The sequence below is a fragment of the Xyrauchen texanus genome, chromosome 3 (assembly GCF_025860055.1).
Source record: "Xyrauchen texanus isolate HMW12.3.18 chromosome 3, RBS_HiC_50CHRs, whole genome shotgun sequence".
Taxonomy (NCBI): domain Eukaryota; kingdom Metazoa; phylum Chordata; class Actinopteri; order Cypriniformes; family Catostomidae; genus Xyrauchen; species Xyrauchen texanus.
Genome location: NC_068278.1, coordinates 10181339 through 10205422, shown reverse-complemented (window position 1 = coordinate 10205422; position 24084 = coordinate 10181339). Strand labels below are relative to the sequence as shown.

Below are 24084 nucleotides of genomic sequence, written 5' to 3'. Positions count from 1 at the left end.
CGACAAAGCAAGAAAACAGCATTGTATCTCATTGTATATGAGATTTGAAATAATCGTTTTGTTTCTCGGCTTTTGATGTAAAACTGTGAAGAGATATGCGCACAACCGTTGTGGACATTGGATAAGCCGGTAAGAACGCCAGTAAAGGTGTTCACATGAAAGACCAAATTTAGTAAGTGGTTTATTCTTAAGTGGTTTGTGACCTTACAACAGATAAAGGAGAGGATTTTCTCCACAATTTGCAATGCCCAATTACCAATGTGCTCTAAGTCCTCATGGTAGTGTAGTGAATCCGGTGTCGGAGGACAAATCTCAGTTGCCTCTGCGTCCAAGACCATCAATCCGTGCATCTTATCACGTGGCTTGTTGAGCGCGTTTCCGCAGAGACCTAGCGCATGTGTAGGCTTCACACTATTCTACGTCGCATCTGCACAACTCACCATGCGCCCCACTGAGAGCGAAAACCACATTATTGTGACCACGAGGAGGTTACCCCATGTGACTCTACCCTCCCTAGCAACCGGGCCAATTAGTTGCTTAGGAGACCTTACTGGAGTCATCATTATCAGCTTATTAAGCATAATCGGTGTATTAATGTGTATGTAAACGTTAACATGCACGCCAGTAAGTTCATAACTCGCAAAAATCTGATTATTTAAAAAATCCAAAAAAGCAAGAAATCCGCATTTATGCGAGATTTGAAATAATCGTGTTATTCTCTGCTTTTGACGAAAAACCATGAAGAGTCTTGCGCACAACACGCGTGCACACCGAATATTGCGTTACTGGCAAAAATCTAGCCGTGTCGACAGATTTATTTTTCCGCTGTTTATGACCATACAATGATAAATGAAAGCCATTAGACATATTGTGTTAACATGAACACACATGCTTACTAGGCATAATCAGTGTAAGAATGTGCATGTAAACACGCTCATTGACAACACAAAAATGGAGGGGAGTGGATACAGTGACACCCGGGACGGAGAGGTGCATCGACCTTGGTGTGCACACATGTTAAGTCTCCCGTGTTGTGGTTGTACAAAGACAGTTCCACCTCTACAAAAACTAAATTGTGCCCGAGTCAAAAAAATTACCAAAATGGCAATTGCAAGTAGGGTGGCCAATGGGGTCCCATGGCCACCCCCAAGCTCCTCCACTGCCACCAGGTTTGTAAGTGAACAAGCCTGGATGAGATTTGAGATGTACTTTTACGTCAATATCATCTTTCATTAAAAGCGGCTTCCATATTCTGCTAAATAGCTTGTGCGTGTGCGTGTGTGGAAGAAAGACTTTCATTCAGCTTTCATGACAATGGCAGTAAATAATCACAGAATGTTCTTTTTTCTTTGCTTCAGTAAAGCTTACATTTTAAGTCTCAAAAGTCTACTTTTTGAAAAGTGTCAAAATACCAACCCTGTCTTTTAATCTGCTACTTGAAGTAAGGTAACACAGAAATCCACTCCTTAGTTTACCTAATACTGTTACCTAATATACGATTATGCAAGTACACTATTGATGTAATACAATTATTTTTATGAGGTTCTACCTATAGACCTAAACGCTTAACACTGAATACAACATTACTTTTTGTTTTGACAAAGCACGATCTGCTTTTAGTCATTATTAAAACTTCAAATCCTTCCTTTTATTCCCAAAGCAGAATGACCTGAAGCCCGTTTCAAGCTTGAAGAAGTCCATTAGGTCCATTTCCAAAAGTAATGCATCAACTGACAGAAGTGCACACATCTTGAGTGACCAAAAACACGTTTTAATTGAAATCAGCCAGTCACAAAGATCCGAAGTCAACCCATCTAGGCCTTAAATACAAGCTAAGTGTTCACCTTGGCAAAAACACAACATGTTGCGTAACACAATATATTAATAAACAAAACCAACACAAGACTATTGCCTAGTGTGATATCTGCCAAGTGCCCTCATAGCTACCACATACACCTATATAAGGCAATGAAGAAATGCATGTAAATAACACTGTAAATCGAGCTAAGATGTTGTCCTCATTCAGTATGGCAACTAGCTACACAAGTGTCCGTACAACACGCGCATACCACAGAATTAAACACGGCAGCGAAAGGTTTTCACACAGAGATAATGTTAAAGTTACTCACCAAAGTCGCTCAAATACTTTGTGAAACAACTTTGGGCGGCGGAGCTTCAAACCAACAGCATAACCTCCCACAATGTAAATAACACGTAGGCTATTACAGCTAGAATGATTGTGTTAGCATACTGTCTCCTTGTTAGCGGATATTATTATCATCGGCGTTCATATGGAAGTATTTAATAAGAGTGGAATAGTTAATTAGTTTGATATTAGTTTGAACTGTAAACAACGCGTGTTGTTCAGGGGAACATCCTGACCATGCCAGTAGCATTTGCTAACCAGCACTGCGAAAGCGTGATAATTTAGAAAAAATAACATTTAAATGCAGTATTTTGGCTCGCTGCGATGATTGTAGTAGCATTGCGGTTGCTTCACCTACGGAAACTAACATTCACCGCATTCATATCTGCTGTGCCGTTTAATATTTATCTGTCGGAGTGTCTTAGTTCATTTTCTTAAAAGATTTATAGCAGGTAAATTGAATTGATCGGGTTGTGCTATAAGGTCCGCTACGATTTTAGAAAATATTATTTAAGCTCAAGGGCATGCCGATGAATGTATGGACAATAGTAATTTATATTTAAAGGTGCACTCAGTATTATTTCCTCCTTAAAAAAGTAACTCTTAAAGACATGAATTGTAATTTTGCAATATATGTAGGAAATCATGAGCACATTAAAATGAAGACTCCAGTCATACCAGTAACCCTATTAAAGCTCTTTTATTCTATATAGGGTAGGGGCACCTCCCATGTTTGAATCACATTGATTCAAATACTACTTGCTGTAGCCAGTGGCGGTTCTAGGATTTTTCTGTAACAGGGGCCATTAAGGGGCCACATGTTACATTCAGGGGCCAAGTAGAGGGTACATTCAAGCACACAAAATAATTTATTCAGTACGGTGCAAATACACTTTGGCAGTCATTCCTTTTTCAAATGCTCTAATAAAAAAAAAGTGACTAAAGTTCTTAATGATTTTTTTTTCCATTTATTTATACTGTTCATAAAGGCCCACTCCTGTATTCCCTGTACACACATGACTGTGTGGCAACACATAGCTCCAATGCCATCATTAAGTTTGCTGACAATACGACGGTGGTAGGTCTGATCACTGACAATGATGAAACACTTGATATGTAAATTGTGTTGTGTAAATATGTTGTTTATTGTAATTGGCATATGTCTCGTCACTGTCATTACTGCTATGTTGCTCGGACCTGCACACAAGAATTTCACCTACTGTTGCACTTGTGTACATGGTAGTGTGACAATAAAGTGATTTGATTTGAACATGCCATCTGACAACTATAAATTTAGTTCTGTTTAAGAAATAAAATAATAAAATGCAATCCATACAACATTAATCATGTTAACCTAGAAAGGGTAACAATGACAGCTAAAGTTGAACCGTATACGTTACTTGACATCAGCATGCATTCTTCTGAAAATTAGGTTAATATGAGCAGTTATTGCTAACTTTTCTGATACTAGCTGCTAGCAGAAACATTCATTTTGGCGTCATTATTTTCAGACCCTCAGCAAGCAGTACATTTCTCCTCGTTGCAATTTCAATGAATACCATTTAATACATTGCATTGTTTCTATCATCTGGCTTTGTACATCATGTTTTCTCTGACCTGGTGAAGAGGGGTTTGGGCTACCCTGGTCCTCAGCTGCCTGCTGGTTGATTCTGTCCTCTGACCTCTCCTTGCTTAAACCCTCACTTTCAGTGGTATCATCGGTTAATTTGGTAAAAAACCTCTGAATGGCTCCCTGTGTCTGTCGCTTTTTATTCATGCTCACTATATCTGCCAAACACGATAGTTAACATTATCACAAAAGGTATAATTACATACAAGGTGGTTAGTGCATGCAAAAACTCTAAAGTGTTAGTTAGCGCCACAGACGTTTGATAAAGTTAACTATAGAATCTTTGCTAGCGCTATCTTAGCAAAAACATGTTAACATTGCTAACAAGTTTAGTGGCTTACAATTTTATTGGTTTACTTCGACAGTGCTTCTTCCACAACTTAGTTAACAAACCTAAAATAAGTAAGAGCAGCAGCTAAATATCCTTTCATATTTTAATGACAACCAACACGAGGATTTGTGACTCACCAAGAATTGTCTTCAAAATTGGATAACGACTCGGTTACTAACTACTAATATTTCTCGAGAAATATTGAAGTCTTTATGTAAAACGCATTGCAGCTGCACAGCAGACAGCAATGAGCGAGGCAGCTCGGTCATTGGCTGTGCTGCAGCAACTTGCTCGAACCAATGACGGGGCGACTCTGAACGCGCGACCAATGGGCGCGCGCTTCGCGCTCGCACGCTCAGAGCCCGCCAAGATGGGCGTGGCTTAGGGCTATATATTAGGCGCCCCGTCATTGTTGCCAACTTAGCGACTTTGTCGCTATTTTTAGCGACTTTTCAGACCCCTTTAGCGACATTTTTTCAAAAAAGCGACTAGCGACAAATCTAGCGACTTTTTGGACAAACCTTAGCAACTTTCCAAATTCCAAATATCGCCAGTACTGCAAGCGTGAGGTCTTACTTCCCCGCTGCGTCTGCTCTGTTCAGTGAGCGGCTGAGAGGAGCAGCACATTCCGTTGACTGCACGCCAGCGGACATAGACATGAATGAGCTGCGCATGTGCACGCTGTGTTAGCAGGAACCAATCAGTGATCACATAGCAGCTGCCTTCTCCTTTGTTTTAATTCAAAACATTTAATTTGACCGTTTTTTCTTGGCATCACTACTAATCAGAGTTTTAGTTCATTCCGGTTCGGTTTCTGAACTCTCCGACTTCATATCGTATACAGACTCTATACATTTTACTTATCCAAACACAACAATAAACCTTCTTCAAACTCATATACACATACAAAAACGCATATACACACAATATAAATTCAACTTTATCGCCAGTACTGCAAGCGTGAGGTCTTACTTCCCCGCTGCTGCCACATCTCTCTGCGTCTGCTACCGACAAATTAGGCAGAATGCAAATATGACACGATGACGTCATTAATATGCTAATGACGCATGACGTCATCTGGCGACATTTAGCTACTTTTCAAGCAGGCTTTAGCTACATTCCATTGAAAATAGTTGGCAACACTGCATGAGAGTTCTTTAGGTTCAATCGACTGAAGCGAAACTGACCAAGCACTAGCACGGCAGCTTACGCAATACTCGTTCCCTCCTCTCAGGGAACCGAGGTTACGTTAGTAACCGAGTCGTTCCCTATCGAGAGGTCTCTCCTATTGCGTAAGTAGCTTACGCTATGGGAACACCATGTAAAACGCCGTGCGTGCTGACTTCGCTCTATAAAGCCAGAGGCAGATGCCTGAGCCTTAAAGCAAAGTGATTATTCCACGAGCCGGCCAACGGCGAGCTACATAATGGGATAGTATAGAGCGCCCTTCCAAGGTGGTCCATGGTGGGGCGCTCATAGTACAAACACAAGCACATATCTTATGTACCGAGTTTTCTATGTACTGATATGCATAAAAAATCCTCTAAGTCAGTCAGAGACGGACCTTGTAAGGGAGGAGATAATGCTCAGCATATACATACTCCAGTCCATTCTACAGTCAGGCTGATAGAATGTTGGAATGCATTTTTCTATGTACTGATATGCATAAAAAATCCTCTAAGTCAGTCAGAGACGGACCTTATATGGGAGGAGATAATGCTCAGCATATACATTCTCCAGTCCATTCTACAGTCAGGCTGATAGAATGTTGGAATGCAATGAGGGGACCTGTAGGTTATAAAACCTTATAAATGTCGAAGGCGAGGCCCAGCCCGCCGCCGCACAAATATCTTCAATGGGTATCCCACTCGACCACGCCCACGAGGAGGCCATGCTCCTCGTAGAGTGAGCTCTGACGCCTAAGGGGCATTGAAGGCCCTTGGCTTCATAAGCTAGCGCTATAGCATCCACTATCCAGCGCGATATTCTTTGCTTTGAGACTGCGAGACCCTTAGTGCGGCCGCCAAAGCATACGAATAATTGTTCCGTCTGTCTGAACAGGGCAGAACGTTCCAAATATACTCTGAGCGCCCTGACCGGGCAGAGTAAATTAGCGTCGCTTTCATCTGCTGGGGATGATAGCGCTGCCAGAGATATCACCTGTACTCTGAAGGGTGTGGAGAGCACTTTAGGAATATACCCGTGCTTTGGCCTAAGGACAACTCTGCAGTCGTTAGGTCCAAATTCCAGGCAAGCAGCGCGTGATGACAGCGCGTGCAGGTCGCCCACTCTCTTGACTGAGGCGAGCGCCAGCAAGAGCGCAGTTTTGAGCGAGAGCTGTTTAAGGTGCACGGTTCGGAGAGGTTCGAACGGGGCACTCTTGAGTGCGTCCAGGACCGTGGCAAGGTCCCAGATTGGCACCGAGAGGGGGCGAGGAGGGTTCATCCTCCTAGCGCCTCTTAGGAAACGAATGATTAGGTCGTTTTTCCCTAATGAATGTCCTTTATCAGGATTGAGTGACGCCGCTATGGCAGCCACATAGACTTTGAGCGTGGAGAGTGTGCGGCCCGCCTCCAGCAGCTCTTGCAAAAAGGCGAGTACACTTGGTATCTCGCATGATTTGGGGTTCAAGCTCTTGGTATCACACCAGTCACTGAACACTTTCCACTTTTGGGCATATAAAGCCTCGTAGAGGCGCTCGCGCCTCAGTGATGGTTCTCAAAACTCCACTGGGGAGGTTCTCGGGAACCCGTTGAGGGGCCATGCATGGAGGGCCCACAGATCGGGCGGGGATGAAGAATCATCCCGTTGGCCTGCCTGAGGAGGTCTAGCCTCAACGGAATCGGCCATGGGGCAGATTGCATCATCTGCATCAGTTCTGGAAACCACGTCTGGTTGTTCCAGAGTGGGGCTACCAGGAGCACTGCACATTTCACTTCCCTGATCCGACTGATGACCTGAGGTAGCGTCGCGATCGGGGGAAAAGCATACAAGGGGCGGCTCGGCCAGACTTGGGCGAGCGTGTCCGTGCTCTTTGAGAAGAAAAGGGGGCAGTGCGCGTTTTCTCTGGAGGCGAAGAGGTCGACCTCTGCCTCGCCAAAGGTTTGCCATAACCACTGAACCGTCAGGGGGTGGAGAGACCATTCTCCTGGGAGAACCTTGTCTCTGGACAGCATGTCCGCTCCCTGGTTCAGGGCGCCTGGCACATGTGCTGCTCTCAGCGAGCGCAGGTGGTGTTTTATCCTATTTTGGAGGCATCTGTCGTGATCATTTTTCTCCGCGTATTTACACCCAGACTCACGCCGGTTTGATACCAGTTGACGGCTTTCCAGGGCGTCAGGGCTTTTATACAGCCGTGATTCACTCTGATCAAAAAGTGGCCCGAGCGCCATGCGTGAGTGGGGACATGGCTCTTGAGCCAGCGCTGGAGAGGACGCATGTGCAACAATCCTAGCTGGAGTACCGCCGATGCCGAGGCCATGAGACCGAGCATTCTTTGAAATCGTTTGACGGGGCGTGTGCAGCCGTTCTGAATGATGTTGCAAGGCCTCGAATAGAGAGCGCGCGCTCTGATGAGAGGCGCGCTGTCATCTGCACTGAGTCTAGCACTATTCCCAGAAAGGAGATATTCTGGCTGGGGGATAGCACGCTCTTTGCAAAATTGATTCTCAGACCCAGGCATTCTAGATGGTTGATAATCCAAGATCTGTGCGTCGTTAACTGACCCTCTGATTGTGCTATGATTAGCCAATCGTCGAGGTAATTCGGTATTTGCACTCCCCGCTGTCTCAGGGGGGAAAGTGCCGCGTCCATACATTTCGTGAATGTACAGGGGGTCAATGATAGGCCGAATGGTAGTACTGTGTACTGGTATGACTGTCCCTCGAAAGCGAATCTCAGAAAAGGCCTGTGATGAGGCGCTATCGGAATGTGAAAGTAAGCGTCTTTCAAATCCACTGATAGAAACCAATCCCCGGGGCGAACTTGCGCGAGGATATGTTTGGTTGTTAACATTCTGAACGAGCGAATCATTAAAGCTTTGTTCAGATGTCTGAGATCTAGGATGGGGCGAGCGGCATCGAGCATCCGTTTCAGGTCTGCTCTTTGGCTTTTGGGAGACGGGAGGGGCCGCCCTGGCTCGCTGCTGCTGCTGAGGCGGTCTCTGGTGAGACGAGCTGGAGCGCTTGGGCAGGAAGTGATGCATAGCTTGCGAATCCTTCCGGGCCTCAGTGAAGCGTTCAGCGAATTCTTTTACCGCTGATCCAAACAGGCCGCTTGGAGCGATAGGCGCGTCAAGGAATGGCGCCTTATCCGCGTCCTTCATCTCCGTTAGCGTCAGCCACAGATGGCGCTCAAGGACAGTCAAGTTAGCCATGGCCCGGCCGATGGATTGGGCGGTGGCCTTCGTGGCTCGCAGGGCTACGTCAGTGGCGCTGCGCAGGTCCTTGAAAGCCTCAGGTTCAGGTCCAGACTCATCCATGGTGCGGAGAATTTTGGCCTGGTAAACTTGTAAAACCACCATTGAATGAAGTGCTGACGCAGCTTGGCCGGCGGCGGCGTATGCGCGACCGGCGAGAGCTGAGGTGGATCTGCAGGGCTTCGAGGGATGAGAAGCTTTGGCTTTCCATCCGGCGGTGGAGGGTGGGCACAGATGGTTGGCCACAGCCTCCTCGAGGGGCGGAGTTCCCTCGTAGCCTCTTTCTCTTGCGCCGTCCACTGAGGAGAGCGAGGAAGAAAAAGAAGGCTTCAGGTGAGCAGAGTGTGGGGCTTTCCACGACTTCGTGAGTTCGTCGTGCACTTCGGGGAAGAAAGGAGAGGGTCTCTGTCGAGGGGCCTGCCGGCGCCCCTGCAGGAACCACTCGTCCAGCCGGCTGCGGGCGGGTTCTTCCGGAGAAGACCAGTCGAGCCCGAGGTCTTCCAAGGCTTTGGACAGGATGCGGACGATCTCAGAGTCCATGCTGGTGCCCGTGCTCGTGTCCGCTGATGTCGATGGCGCGGGGTCGAAACTCGAGCCCGGCCAGTCGTCGGATGCAGCGTCAATAGAGAGGCTGTCATCCTTTTCATCGTCGTCCCCTGACGTGCCGAACGAGACGAGACCCACCGCTCTGCTGGAGGGGTGCTGGTCCGCCTTCATAAAATGGACTGGCGGCGGGGAGATCTCAGGTAGCGGTGAAGCACGCGGGGACTGGGCCGGCGTGACGTCACCGAAGTCTACGTGCTCTGGCAGCCTCTGTGAGCAGCGCTTTTTCTTGCGCGGCTCGAACGGAGGGGGCGGCAGCACGGTGGAAGCAGGCTCGTTTGCGGCGAAAGCGCAGCTCGGCGAGGCCCAGGGAGTCACATTCAGGGCATCCGCCCTGAATGAGAGCAGCTTCTGCGTGGTCCGGTCCCAGGCAGCGAGTGCAAATGATGTGACGATCCCCATCAGGACGAGGGCCTCTGCACGAGGCGCAGGCTGAAGGCATTTGCAACAACGCCTTGGAAAATTACTCTTTTACTAAAAAAGCGTCACAGAGGCAAGCGCTTGCAGTAAAAGGATATAGCGTTGCGCGCCGGATGGCGTAGCAGAAGGCTTCGAAGGCGGCTGAAGGCGGCGGCGTCCTCTTTAGCGGTCCTGCTTTAGGCTTTTCGACGGCAGGCGAAAGACTCCAACAATCCGGAGGATCCAGCAAAGAACAGGTCTTTGCTGAAGGAGATTAAATCTAAACAACTCTCATGACGGGGCGCCTAATATATAGCCCTAAGCCACGCCATCTTGGCGGGCTCTGAGCGCGTGAAGCGCTGCGCACCATTGGTCGCTGCGTTCAGAGTCAGCCCCATCATTGGTTCGAGCAAGTTGCTGCAGCACAGCCAATGACCGAGCTGCCTCGCTCATTGCTGTCTGCTGTGCAGCTGCAATGCGTTTTACATAAAGACTTCAATATTTCTCGAGAAACTGAGTTTTCCCATAGCGTAAGCTACTTACGCAATAGGAGAGACCTCTCGATAGGGAACTGTTAGATGGATTCTTTCTCCTGCGTACTATGGCAAGCCGTTTTAACTTTTATTCATTTCCAGGATATGAATTCTTGATATCAACAATTCAGTTTTCACTAGTTAAAATGATAATTATTGATATCAGAAATACATTTTCAGATATCAAAAATTAACATTTTTACTAGTAGCAATTCAATTGTTTATATCTAGAATATAAATTTTTACTAGTAACCACGTAATTCTTGATATCAAGAATTCACATTTTTACTAGTAACAATGTAATTATTGATATCAAAAATGATATAAATACAAAGCTGATATGTGTATTCGAATTATAACTAGTAAGAAATCAATTCTTGATATCAACAATTGATTTTGAATGGCAGCCTATGGTGACATTTCACTAGTGAAAATACAATTATAGATATCAAGAATTATAGTTTTTACTAGTTGAAATACAATTCTTGATATCTAGAATAAGCATTTAACTAGTAAAAATGTAATTGTTGATATCAAGAATTAGCATTGTTACTAGTGGAAATCTAATTTCTGATATAAAAAATTTCCATTGTTACTAGTAGATATCGAATTCCTGATATCAATAACTATCATTTTAACTAGTGAAAATTGAATTGTTGATATCAAGAAGTCATATCCTGGAAATGAATAAAAGTTAAATCGGCTTGCTATGCGCGTACTGGCATAACGTCAGAGAATGTTTTGGTATCGCTCAAGCCAAAGCCGTTTCAAGCACGTCTTCTTCCTTTTTTTTTGGTGATTCGCATCGATTTCGCGCATTAGTTTCAAGCACTGCTTCTTCTCCCAAGTTACATCGACACATTACTGCCGCAGTGCCGGCAATTGTTTGGGGGTGGAATTGCATCTGTGATCGTTGTGAAGAATTCTCCGGTTGCTCTTCTCGTCGACGATTGATGGAACGGGGGCCAATCAGGGGCCAAACAGATTTCAGCAGGGGCCAGGGCCCTCGTGGCCCCGCCTCTAGAACCGCCCCTGGCTATAGCCTACTACTCAATACTTAATCTCAGTAACCGTCCTGTTATTTGACACTTTCATTAATTAATTAATGTAATCATGGCTGACTGTGAATACTACATTTCTACAATGTCACCTGAAACTGAAAATTATTGATTATAAATTATGCTACATCCAAGCCGCTAGGTATCTGTGTAAGTCCAAGATGACACAAACACTAAAGTTACTGACCGCACCTTTAATACCTATCCTTAGTACATTCATTTTCAGCTTATTTTCCCCCTCCAGTCTATGTGTGCATTGGTGGATCCCCTCACAATGAGTTTTGCATTCTCTCGCAATACATTTTGAGTTCCCTCGCAGTGAGTTTTGTGTTCCCTCGCAATGAGTTTTGTGTTCCCTTGCGATGAGTTTTGCGTTCCCTCGCAATGAGTTTTGTGTTCCCTCGCAATGAGTTTTGTGTTCCCTTGCGATGAGTTTTGCGTTCCCTCGCAATAGGTTTTGTGTTCCCTTGCAATGAGTTTTGCGTTCCCTCGCGGTGAGTTTTGAGTTCCCTCGCAATGAGTTTTGTGTTCCCTCGTGATGAGTTTTGTGTTCTCTCGCAATAAATTTTATGTTCCCTTGCAATGAGTTTTGTGTTTCCTCGTGGTGAGTTTTGCGTTCTCTCACAATGAGTTTTGCGTTCCCTCGCGATGAGTTTTGCGTTCCCTCGCGGTGAGTTTTGAGTTCCCTCGCAGTGAGTTTTGTGTTCCCTTGCAATGAGTTTTGTGTTCCCTCACGATGAGTTTTGTGTTCTCTCACAATGAGTTTTTTGTTCCCTCGCGATGAGTTTTGCGTTCCCTCGCGGTGAGTTTTGTGTTCCCTCGCAGTGAGTTTTGTGTTCCCTCGCGGTGAGTTTTGTGTTCCCTTGCAATGAGTTTTGCGTTCCCTCGCAATAAGTTTTGTGTTCCCTCGTGATGAGTTTTGTGTTCCCTCGCAGTGAGTTTTGAGTTCCCTCGCAATGAGTTTTGTGTTCTCTCGCAATAGGTTTTGTGTTCCCTCGCGGTGAGTTTCGAGTTTCCTCGCGATGAGTTTTGCATTCTCTCGCAATGAGTTTTGTGTTCCCTCGCAATGAGTTTTGTGTTCCCTCATGATGAGTTTTGAGTTCCCTCGCGATGAGTTTTGCATTCTCTCGCAATAAGTTTTGAGTTCCCTCGCAGTGAGTTTTGCATTCCCTCACGATGAGTTTTGCGTTCCCTTGCAATGAGTTTTGCGTTCCCTCGCAATTAATTTTGCGTTCCCTCGCATTGAGTTTTGCGTTCCCTCGCAATTAATTTTGCGTTCCTCGCAATGAGTTTTGTGTGACCTCGCAATTAGTTTTGCGGCCTCTCAATAAGTATTGCGAGGGAACGCAAAACTTATTGTGAGAGATTGAATCTTGCACTGTACTCTAAAGGGATCCATAGAATAGTTCATTTCTACAAGGTCACTGATAACAAATGTTTTGCGTTTCGTTGTCAGTGCAATTCCAAGACGTCATGCATAAAAAAATTACAGAGTGCACCTTTATGTCTGTTTCTTATTTTGAAAGTGAAATTATTTCTACAAGACTCAACACTATACTAAAAATGTAAATCAATAGAAAGTTCTATTTAATGAATACAAAATATAATATAATGCAATATTGCCCCTCTTGACACATAAATGACCTGTAAAACTCGGTGACTCCTCCAAGTTGCATAAATCTTTTACTGGAGTGCACTTTTTTGAAGATTTGATGTAAACTTGGTATTCATAACCAGTCCTGTAGAATAATAGCACCCATAGGCAAACAACAAACATCTCTGGTACCTAGCATCTCTTCTAGGAAACGATAATGTCTGACATGTTGATTCACAAGAAAGATTAGATTCTCTACTGAGAAGTGTCTCATGTTGATCATATTTTACTACAAAATAAAAGTTTTTTGTGTAAATAAAAAATTAAGCCAATTTTTGTGACTTAACTGTCATGTCAGTTAAGCACACCCACCCAATCTGATTTTCATTACTGTAATACATGAACAAATTACTATTTAAATTGTTACGAACTTATACTTTATACTGCCTTTAATGTATGCCAGTATTGATTATGAAATAATTGTGTCTGGACAGAATGAGTCTAATCAATAATATTAATATGAAGTACAAATAAATTCAAAAGATACACATCTGGACACATTACAGTTATGAGAATTAGGGTGGTAAATATGCCCTCTTCTCTCTCTTCTCTGCTCAGTACTTACCGGTCAACAGCACAAAAGCTCAGACTCAAATCAGTACAATGCAGCTGTACACAACTCACATCCCAGCCAACCCTGTCCAGAAAGCTCTTTTGGCTGTTGGTTCTGGAGCCCTACAATACCTTTACAGACATGGTGAAGATTCTTTTATAATGTTGTCTCATTACATTTGCTTATCAAATTACCTTTCATCAGAGCTTGATTTCAGCCTAGTGATGATTGGATGTTTTCATTTTAAAGAACAGCTGTTAGTTTCTTTTTTCATTCTGAGGGGATGGAAAGTCCATATTTATTTCAGTGAAAAAGAAACTTTCAGAAAGCTTTGTCATTCATTTTCATTAATTATCCCATCTGTTGTGTCATTAATAGATTCAACACTTGTATACATGGAAGGGCATTAGCTCTTAATTGAACTGATAACTTTTGACTACATTAATAGTCTGGGTGCCTTGACTGGGCTTTTGAACCTGCAATGCTGGCAAATAAGTCATCATATTTGTTTTTGCAGTTGCTGTGCTAATTTTAAGGTAAAATCTGCTTAATGGATTTAAATATGGCGAAATGTGTTAAACGGGACTGAGAGTGCTGTGCTATGTCTTATTGGTAACTGAAAGTACAATCATATCAGCAAAATATTTCATAAACACAAAAGGGGGTCATTTTCTGAATCATGTCAACTAAAATTCCCATGACTCTCCACCTGTATGTATGTTAACATTTTATATCAATGGTCATGACATGGTCATGGTTGCAGTGCTTGGGGAGACCACCGGGCACCAGGCCCTAATCACATTACAGGACAAAATTAGCCATGCAACAGTATGGCTAGTGTAAGGGGTAGTATTTGGACACTTAAAGGAATATTCCGGCTTCAATACAAGTTTAGCTCAATGGACAGCATTTGTGGCATAATATTGTTTACCACATAAAATATTTTCAACTATCCCCTCCTTTTCTATAAAAAAAGACAAATTCGAGGTTACTGTGAGACACTTCGAATGGAAGTGAATGGGGCCAATTTTTTAGGGTTTAAAGGCAGAAATGCGAAGCTTATAATTTTATAAAAGCACTTAAATTAATACTTCTATCAAAAAAGTTAACTTGTATTGAACCCGGAATAATCCTATAAGCTACACTTAAAATTGTGTGAATGTCATTGCATTAGATAACAAAATATGAAAATATGAAAGTGCCATTTATTTTAAAGAGTTTCGGCACAAACAGCATTTCACAAAGGAAATTTGTTAGGTTTTAAATTCAAAAAGTTCCAAATTAAAGTATATCATCTGGTTGTCAAATTCTAGTGGAACTTGTCCATACAGTTAGTATTTAAGGGCACCTGTGTGAAACGACTTTACACCCACTAAAAATGACTAAGTTAGTTCTGGTAAAGAGTAAAGCAACATGTGTTTGCAGATGTCACTCTTTGGGCCAAGGAATCAAATTTCCTTGGTGTATTCTGGATGAACTTTTGTCCTTTATGTTTACATTTTGTCTCTAGACAGCGTCATAGGATCCGTCTATCTACACTGGACCTCACTTGTATGTATGCTTTGCCAGATGGGTCAAAAGGAAGAGAGTATCTCCATTTCCTAGAAGAAAATGTAAAGCTGAAGATAACCAAACAAAATGTTGACTGACATTTGTTACAGAAAAAGGTAAAATCATACATTTCCATCTCACCCTTTTTCGGAGAGTCACCCCTGACTCGTAGGCTGCGATATCGTGTTCAGATAATATTAACAAGTTCAGCTCTATGGATAGCATCTGTGACATGCTGTCAATTTTCACCGAGAGCAATTTCAGTCATTCCTCAGTTAGTAAAAACAAGCATAAACTGTGTTTACAGTAGTGCACATACAATGAAATTCTTTAGGGCAAGTGTACCTGAGGATTCAATACAAGTTAAGCTCAATCCACAGCATTTGTGGCATAGTGTTGATTACCACAGAAAAGAATTTCATCTAAACTTAAAAAGAAACTCATCCCTCACTTGTAATAAGAAAAACTAAAAAACATTAAGGCACATACAATGAAAGTGAATGGGGCGCATCCATAAACATTAAAACGCAAATTGGCTACGTACATGTACTTACGAAAACTGTTTATTCCAGGGTTTTTGCAGAAAGCGGCGCTCTGAAATGTCATGTAAACAAGAATGGTGATTTTCCACTGAGAGAAAATGGTTTAACACATCAAGGTTTCTCCCAGCGAACGCGGCTCATGTGGTTACGTAAACTCATAAGTGCCATTCTGATGGGTGTTTGAGGAGTGCGCATGTGCGTGACCACTAGACCAAATAACAAACGCCATAGAATGGAGCCCAACAACATGTCAACGAAGTGGACTACAGTGGGAAAAGCACATGCACTATAAGTTACACCCATTTATACACAACAATGTAAAATATCGACAGTCCCTCACGTTTATGTACAGTGGGGGAATCCCACAATTTGCAGTGGGGAAATTACGTTGCTGTGGAGAAAGCAGCTTATTGACGAGACGCATGTAAACGGGAGTAAAGTGTACTCCTCTTATACAGTGCAGATTCATGTATAATGTTTATGTTCTGTGGCTACACTTTTAAAACTATTTGTATTTTAATGTTTAAGAACTGGCCCTTACAGGTGAAACTCGAAAAATTAGAATATCGTGCAAAAGTTCATTAATTTCAGTAATTCAACTTAAAAGGTGAAACTAATATATTATATAGACTCATTACAAGCAAAGTAAGATATTTCAAGCCTTTATTTGATATAATTTTGATGATTATGGCTTACAGCTTATGAAAACCCCAAATTCAGAATCTCAGAAAATTAGAATATTGTGAAAAGGTTCAGTATTGTAGGCTCAAAGTGTCACACTCTAATCAGCTAAACACCAGCAAAGGGTTCCTGAGCCTTTAAATGGTCTCTCAGTCTGGTTCAGTTGAATTCACAATCATGGGGAAGACTGCTGACCTGACAGTTGTGCAGAAAACCATCATTGACACCCTCCACAAGGAGGGAAAGCCTCAAAAGGTAATTGCAAAAGAAGTTGGATGTTCTCAAAGTGCTGTATCAAAGCACATTAATAGAAAGTTAAGTGGAAGGGAAACGTGTGGAAGAAAAAGGTGCACAAGCAGCAGGGATGACCGTAGCCTGGAGAGGATTGTCAGGAAAAGGCCATTCAAATGTGTGGGGAGCTTCACAAGGAGTGGACTGAGGCTGGAGTTACTGCATCAAGAGCCACCACACACAGACGGGTCCTGGACATGGGCTTCAAATGTCAAACGTCTTACCTGGGCTAAAGAAAAAAAGAACTGGTCTGTTGCTCAGTGGTCCAAAGTCCTCTTTTCTGATGAGAGCAAATTTTGCATCTCATTTGGAAACCAAGGTCCCAGAGTCTGGAGGAAGAATGGAGAGGCACACAATCCAAGATGCTTGAAGTCCAGTGTGAAGTTTCCACAGTCTGTGTTGGTTTGGGGAGCCATGTCATCGGCTGGTGTTGGTCCACTGTGCTTTATTAAGTCCAGAGTCAACGCAGCCGTCTACCGGGACATTTTAGAGCACTTCATGCTTCCTTCAGCAGACAAGCTTTATGGAGATGCTGACTTCATTTTCCAGCAGGACTTGTTACCTGCCCACCATGCCAAAAGTACCAAAACCTGGTTCAATGACCATGGTATTACTGTGCTTGATTGGCCAGCAAACTCGCCTGACCTGAACCCCATAGAGAATCTATGGGGCATTGCCAAGAGAAAGATGAGAGTCATGAGACCAAACAATGCAGAAGAGCTGAAGGCCGCTATTGAAGCATCTTGGTCTTCCATAACACCTCAGCAGTGCCACAGGCTGATAGCATCCATGCCACGCCGCATTGAGGCAGTAATTAATGCAAAAGGGGCCCAAACCAAGTACTGAGTACATATGCATGATTAGACTTTTCAGAGGGCTGACATTTCTGTATTTAAAATCCTTTTTTTTTTATTGATTTCATGTAATATTCTAATTTTCTGAGATTCTGAATTTGGGGTTTTCATATGCTGTAAGCCATAATCATAAAAAGTATATCAAATAAAGGCTTGAAATATCTTACTTTGCTTGTAATGAGTCTATATAATATATTAGTTTCACCTTTTAAGTTGAATTACTGAAATTAATGAACTTTTGCACGATATTCAAATTTTTCGAGTTTCACCTGTAATGTAACCTCGTTAATAATTGTATATTTTTATTGTGTTGTGTAAGTATGTGTACATTTAATATGTCAATTATTTTGTTTAAATATGTTGTTTATTGTAATTGTATATGTCTCGTCACTGTCATGACTGCTATATTGCTCGGAACTGCACACAAGACTTTCCCCTACTGTTGCACTTGTGTACATGGTCGTGTGACAATAAAGTGATTTGATTTGAGAGAACAACAACCATTTAAGCATTAGTTGTAGTAATAATTAGTTCAGGCTCAACTTGTGCAATTATTAACTGTAATAACAAATCGAAGTAATATCATGTTAAATATCATACGTAACTCTCACTCAGTCATCGCGACTCTGTAAAATATCGGCACAGTCGAGCCAGGTGTATGCTAAACACATTTTATATGCTAAACATCACATTATCTGCTAAATACATACGCCGATGCAGGTGAAAACACTGGAGACCTTAAACCAAAAGTAGGCTTCCGTGCTGAATCGTGGAACACTTCCACGTCCAGGAAAAACTCTGCAGTATGCGTACAAGGCGCGTGACGCAAAATTATCAGTAGACTGCTCGAGCACTGAACGTGCGGCGGGACTTTTCAAACCGTGCGTACTCTGAACCCAATATGCGCATGCGCCTGGAACTATATTAATTAATTAGTGGGGCCACAAGGTGGCAACACTCACAGTTGAGCCATTGCTGTCAAGAAGAAGTACAAGAAAAAGATTTACTAGGCGGACTCATTTGATCATGACACCAGTAAACAACAGGAGATGAATGTGGAAACAACAACCTTGGACATGCGCATCAAGAGCGCTTGTGTGAGGAGGCCAGCAGATACAGTACCTGCATTTGTTTAACGGGAGTCTGAAGGAATATAAAGACATCCGGGGGTTCCCCGGCCTGATACAAAGGACGGGGGAGTGTGACGAGGAGGAGGTCCCCAATCGGGGAGTGGGATAAGTGCAGCGGAATGCGGCAGTTAGAGAGAGAGAGAGCCACATGCAGCTGCAGTGTGTGCGGTTGTGTTCTGTGTCTTTTTGTTTAAGTTTTCATTAAATATTATTTTGACTGTTCAGCCGTTCCCGCTTCCTCCTTTCTCATTTTAACCTTGTTACAAATATGTATACTGTTTAATTCTTGTGGTTGTACTGTTGCAACTTTTTAACATTTAATCTGGTGCAATACATTTCCTCTTTGACTTTGCTTAAAAGTGCATTACTGTAACCGTGATTTACTGTATACTTGTTTTTACAAACTGATATAAGAGTCCAAATTATTTCGTTGTTAATCAACAGCATGCCACAGATACTGTTGATAGATCTTAACTCATTTTAAACCTGTTTCGTCAAAAACGTTACGTTGAAATACTTTAGCCCTTTAGATATTCAATACGTGTCACAGGCTGGCTCATAGCCTGTGGCAAAAATGAGGGGACACGAACAACAGGTATAGGCCAAACAAAAAGGTTTTCTTTATTGTAAACCAAAGACTATTAACTTTAACAAAGGAAAAGGAATGAGGTGTGAAAATGTCATAATGTAAGGTGTATGTAAAGTGCAGGGATGCGTGAATCTGTGTGTGTGAACATGACTGAGTGGAAACTGAGTAAAACTACAAAGGAACAAACAAAACAGGATCATACCTGGAGGAGCAGAGAGAAAGAGAGAGAGAGAGAGAGAGAGAGGTGTTAGTGAGGCAGTTTAAATACCCTGAGCCCAGGTGGCTCCAATCACTAACGACCCTCCTGTGCCTGCAGGAGGAACCGCCCCTGCAAGGCAGAGGAGGGGCCATGACATATGTTTGAAGCTAACTCTTTAACATCCATGAGCCACAGTCCCAGGCTGCCAGATGGTGGACAACGCAAATGCTGAAAGCTTCAGATAATAGGATTTGTTTTGCATTTGTTAAAACAGGGATGGGCGACTTTGAAGGTGATGAGGGACAAAACATTCTCTCCTTTCTACCAAGGGGTCAGATTACAAATACACACTCAAAATGTTCACCCACTTACTCAATTTCTTCATTGTGGGTAATCTATGCACAGCTAATGCAATGTGCTTTTAATAATTGTATTAAATATATTACGTTTTTTATTTAATAACATTTATAAAAACATTATTATTTTTGTATAACTTGCATATTTACTATAACTCAATTCTATAACAGTTAAAATGTACCAATTCATGTTCAATTAACAAGTAATAGATTTCAAACTTAAATTTTCAAGAAAATGAATCTCATTTGCATTGTCTGTGCATTTGCAACACACAAATGAATACAGACAAGGAATTGTATTTTCAACATTTTCCACCCCACCTCTAACAGCTTATGGGTATTAGTTAAAATCTAAATATTATCGCAAAAATCCAAAAATTATCATCAATATCAATACTGGAACAAGAACATAACATTTCAGTGCATTCATACAAAACATTTCATTTCCACACCAGCCCCAGAACATGCACGGAGCGATCAGTCCCATGTGTCAGAGAAACATTCTCAGTATTCGCAAGACTTTTCAACAATCAGACAAGCATCTCAATAGTGAAATAGCGAAACTTTAAAGTTTTACTCAAGCGCGAAAATGCCTGAATGCAATCTTTACATAATCTCTTTTTCAATTAACTTAAAAATCAATCCTCAGTCTTGTCCGATGGGCTGTATTCAATGACACTGCGGGCCGCCAGTGCCCCATCTTTGTGTTAAAATATTCATCCTGTTATTCTTTGCCTGCAGGTGAGGTTACTGTGAAGTGGTATGAAGCTGCACAGACTGGTTTGACAATGTGTATTCTTGGTGTATTCTTGTGCAACACTTGGACCCTTCCATCTGTCTGCCAGGTGGGTCATGTAAGCAAGTTTTGAAGGAATGTTCAGGATTCAATACAACTTAATCTCTATGGACAGCATCTCTGATATGCTAAGAAAATAATTAACGGAGTGTCTCTTTACACTAAGGGCAAATAGTCCAACTTGTTGCCAGAGGCTATTTACACTAACTCCGCCCACCACTGCTCAGACCAAACTCATGACAGATTTATTTGGGGTCAAATGCTGATCAAATGAAGACAGGCATATTTCAATTTTTCGAGATGGGGCAGAGACATTAAACTGGTTAATGGGTTAGACATGGGTTAGTGGATTAAGAGATTGGATAAATAAGTGACTATTTGCGCTCCAATAGTCTGGTAGAAATACTTATCACAAACTGCACCCCCATGTGCAGCTGTAGTAGTTCTGGGTTGTAATGACCGTACAGTATGTGTAACTGTTGTCACGCTGGAGAACAATGTTTTTTTCTATAGTAATATTGTATTAACCATGTGTTTTAGTGGAAACTATGTAGTTCTGATGTACTAACCATGCTATTTTTCCTTTTTTCTTATCGCAGCTGTTAATGGTTCTAGGGCAAGACAGAACAATAATATGAAAAATGCAACCCTACCGGGAGCCCCAATCCAGAGTAAATTAATCTGAAATTAATCCATTTGTTTGTACCGCCGCTACCGGGTTTCTATAAAGTAACTTAATCCATCCAATTAAAGTATTCCCGAACCCATATATTTCCAAAATCTTAAAAAGATAATCCCAACTAAGTCCTTTTCGGTGGCAAGTGAGATGGCAGCGACCGGAGTTGGATCATTCGCCACTGACCACATGATATTGATGAAAAGCCTAATTTTATCAGATGAACTACGGCAACGAACAAACCCCACCTGATCTATATGTAAAAAGAGATGTCATAAATTTAGTTAATCGGTTTGCCAAATTTTTTAACAATATTTTAGCATCTAGCTGGATCAAGGAAATTGGATGGTAACTCTTAGACTTATTTGGATCTTTGTCCTTTTTAGAATCAGACTGATCCGTGCTTGTGTCATGGTTGGTGGAAGCTTTCCATTCTTTAATTATTCCAGATAAACTTCTAGCAAATGTGGGCCAGTTCTGTAGCATAAGATCTAAAAAATTCAGTGGCAAAGCTGTCTGGCCCTGGAGACTTATCTGTAGGCAAGGCTTTAATGACCTCGCCAAGCCCCTCCAAGGTTATCTCAGAATGAAGAGAATTCATTTGCTCAGTCGTCAGTTTAGGAAGTTCTAATGGTTCCACAATGTTTCTAAATTCTTCATCAGTAGACGAAGACGTGGAACTATAGAGATCAAGAGAGAATTCTTTAAAGGCATTATTAATATCAATGACCACAAATATTTCACCACGAGCAAATTGGGAATGGTAGAAAAAACTCTCTCTGCTTTATATATCTAGCCAAAAGCTTCCCTGCTTTGTTCCCTGACTCAAAGTATGACTGTCTTGCCCTGAATAGCCAAAACGCCACCTTCCATGACAAAATATAGTATTATATCTGTATTTCAATTGGGTCAATTCTCTGAGGCCATGAGACAACATTCGGCACTTCAGCTCTGCCTCTGCACTTTTAATATTCCCTTCCAATTTCACGAGTTCTTGTGCTTTCGATTTTTTTGTGCATACTGTATGATCCGGCCCCTACGAACCACCTTAAGTGCCTCCCAAGCCATGCCCACAGAGGATAATGAGGACCAGTTTATATATAGACATTGATTTCAGCCTTTAGCGTTTGTTGGAATTCAGGATTTTGCAAAAGGGATACATTAAAGTGCCAACTATATGATTTCTTTATCTCCATATGTGGCAGCACCTCTAAACACACCAGGGTGGGATCTGAGACTAAAATGTTTCCAATTGAACAAGCAACAACAGGTGAAATGAGGGACTTAGAAATTAAAAAAAAAAACAATTCTAGAGTAAATCTTATGGACTGAATAAAGAAATGTGTTGTCCCTACCAGATGGGTTCAAAAGTCTCCAAATATCTGTAACATAAAGAGTTTTACACATCCTGTGAAGAGTCACTGTTGCTCTTGGGTGCTTACACATTTTTGCTTCACTATGATCAAGGATTGAGTCCATCAAAAGATTAAAGTCGCCTCCCAATATTATATCATGAGGGGTGCCAGCAGCTTGCAACATCCCTTCAAGATCTATAAAAAAGCCCTGATCATCAACGTTATGTGCATAATATTTGCCAAATTAAGACTTTGTTCCTGAATTTCTGATAAAACAATAATGACTCTTCCTAATTTATCTTTACTCTGTTTGAGATATTTGAATTGTAGATGTTTACTTATCAGTGTAATGACTCCCCTGCTCTTACTCGAGCCAGCACCCATTCACATTCACATTCCACGTGGAGAGAGACAATCCACTCATATTAACATTTGACATTTTGTCATGTAAGAAAAACGATTGTGTCAAAAACAGGATTAAAAAGACCACATTCCAACATTAGTGCAACAGTTAAACCCCAAACATTCCCAAGAACCAAGCAAACAGAAAAAATAAAAATTGGCACATTAACCCCACGCACGACAACACCAACTGGCGTCCATTCCTCCAAACTCAAACAGTCAATGCACGCCTGCGAGAACCTCTGCGACAACTTTGCCATCGGATTGCTCAAGTCCGGTGATTCTATTAAAATTTTGTGATACAGAATTAAACAGCAAAAAAATCTATAAAACAAACTCCAGCCAATAGTCAGAATAAACACAAATAGCATGTAGCTTCATCCATAAAACTGTCCTAAAAGTGTATTATTCTACAAAATAAACTCCTGGCGCTAAAAAAGTGCATGCAGATTCTTCTGAGAGTCAAACAAATGTTCAGTAGGCTGGTCCATTTGGCTGCAACATGAGTACAAGCAATAAATTACTCACTCCAATGACTTTGCCAGAAATACTCCACAAAATAAACTCCAGCTGATAGGTGGAATAGGCACAAAGAGCATGTAGATTCATCCAAAAAACCATCACTAACGTGATTTATTATTACAAAATAAACATCACAAAAAGATCACGCAGAATCTTCAAACATTCAAACGAATGTTCACTGAGCCGCTCCACTCAGCTGCAATGTGAGAACCACAACACAACCCACTCACTCCATTGACTTTATGATGGACATCGCTTGCTGTGGGCAGGGGCGAAAATTTCATCAAAATGTTGGGGGGGACAATAAACATAACAATTCTCAAGAGCAATTTTTGAAGGGGACACCAAGGGGTGTTTTGTTGTTGCCCCGTTTGCATTTGTATTATTTTATTTCTTAAACAATTATTTTAAGAATATATCATTATATTATTTACAATACACATATTTTAATGATATTTTAGGGGGGGCCTATTTTACGGCCATCCTTAGCATCTATGCTCAATTTGGCCGGGAATGTCAGTGCAAAAGTGACCTTCCGTCTTGCATTCCTTGAATTGATCACATTTTTCTCTTGTCACGCTCGCAAAGTCTGGGAACAAGAAAATGCTGTGGTTCTTCCAAGAAAGCCTTCCTTTGCTCCTCGCCTCATGTAACACAATATCTTTATTGGACGATCTCTGCAGATCTTTACAGAATTGGTAGAGGTCTGTCTCCCTCAGCCGGAACCCTGTGAGCTTGCTTGATTTCCAACTTATGGCCAGCTATATCGAGCAGACTTGGAAAGAGCCCGTCCAGGAATTCCACCATTTTCTGTCC

The 24084-nt window shown here is 42.1% G+C and overlaps 1 protein-coding gene across 6 annotated transcripts in view; it reads right to left on the bottom strand.

Annotated features, from left to right (window-relative positions):
• LOC127622012 (TNF receptor-associated factor 2-like) overlaps window positions 1–23439 on the bottom strand; it is a 43664-nt gene extending 20225 nt beyond the window's left edge. The window contains exon 1 of one of the 6 annotated variants that reach the window (XM_052095870.1): window positions 23275–23439. In XM_052095870.1, coding sequence (XP_051951830.1) covers window positions 23275–23367 — 93 coding nt within the window. In that variant the 5' untranslated portion in view covers window positions 23368–23439. Of the gene's footprint in view, window positions 1–256; window positions 1311–1587; window positions 1606–1669; window positions 2088–2129; window positions 2662–23274 lie in introns of those variants that run through there. The other 5 variants (XM_052095888.1, XM_052095919.1, XM_052095879.1 and 2 more) reach the window with 5 other exon arrangements.
• Between the last annotated feature and the right edge of the window lie 645 nt (window positions 23440–24084).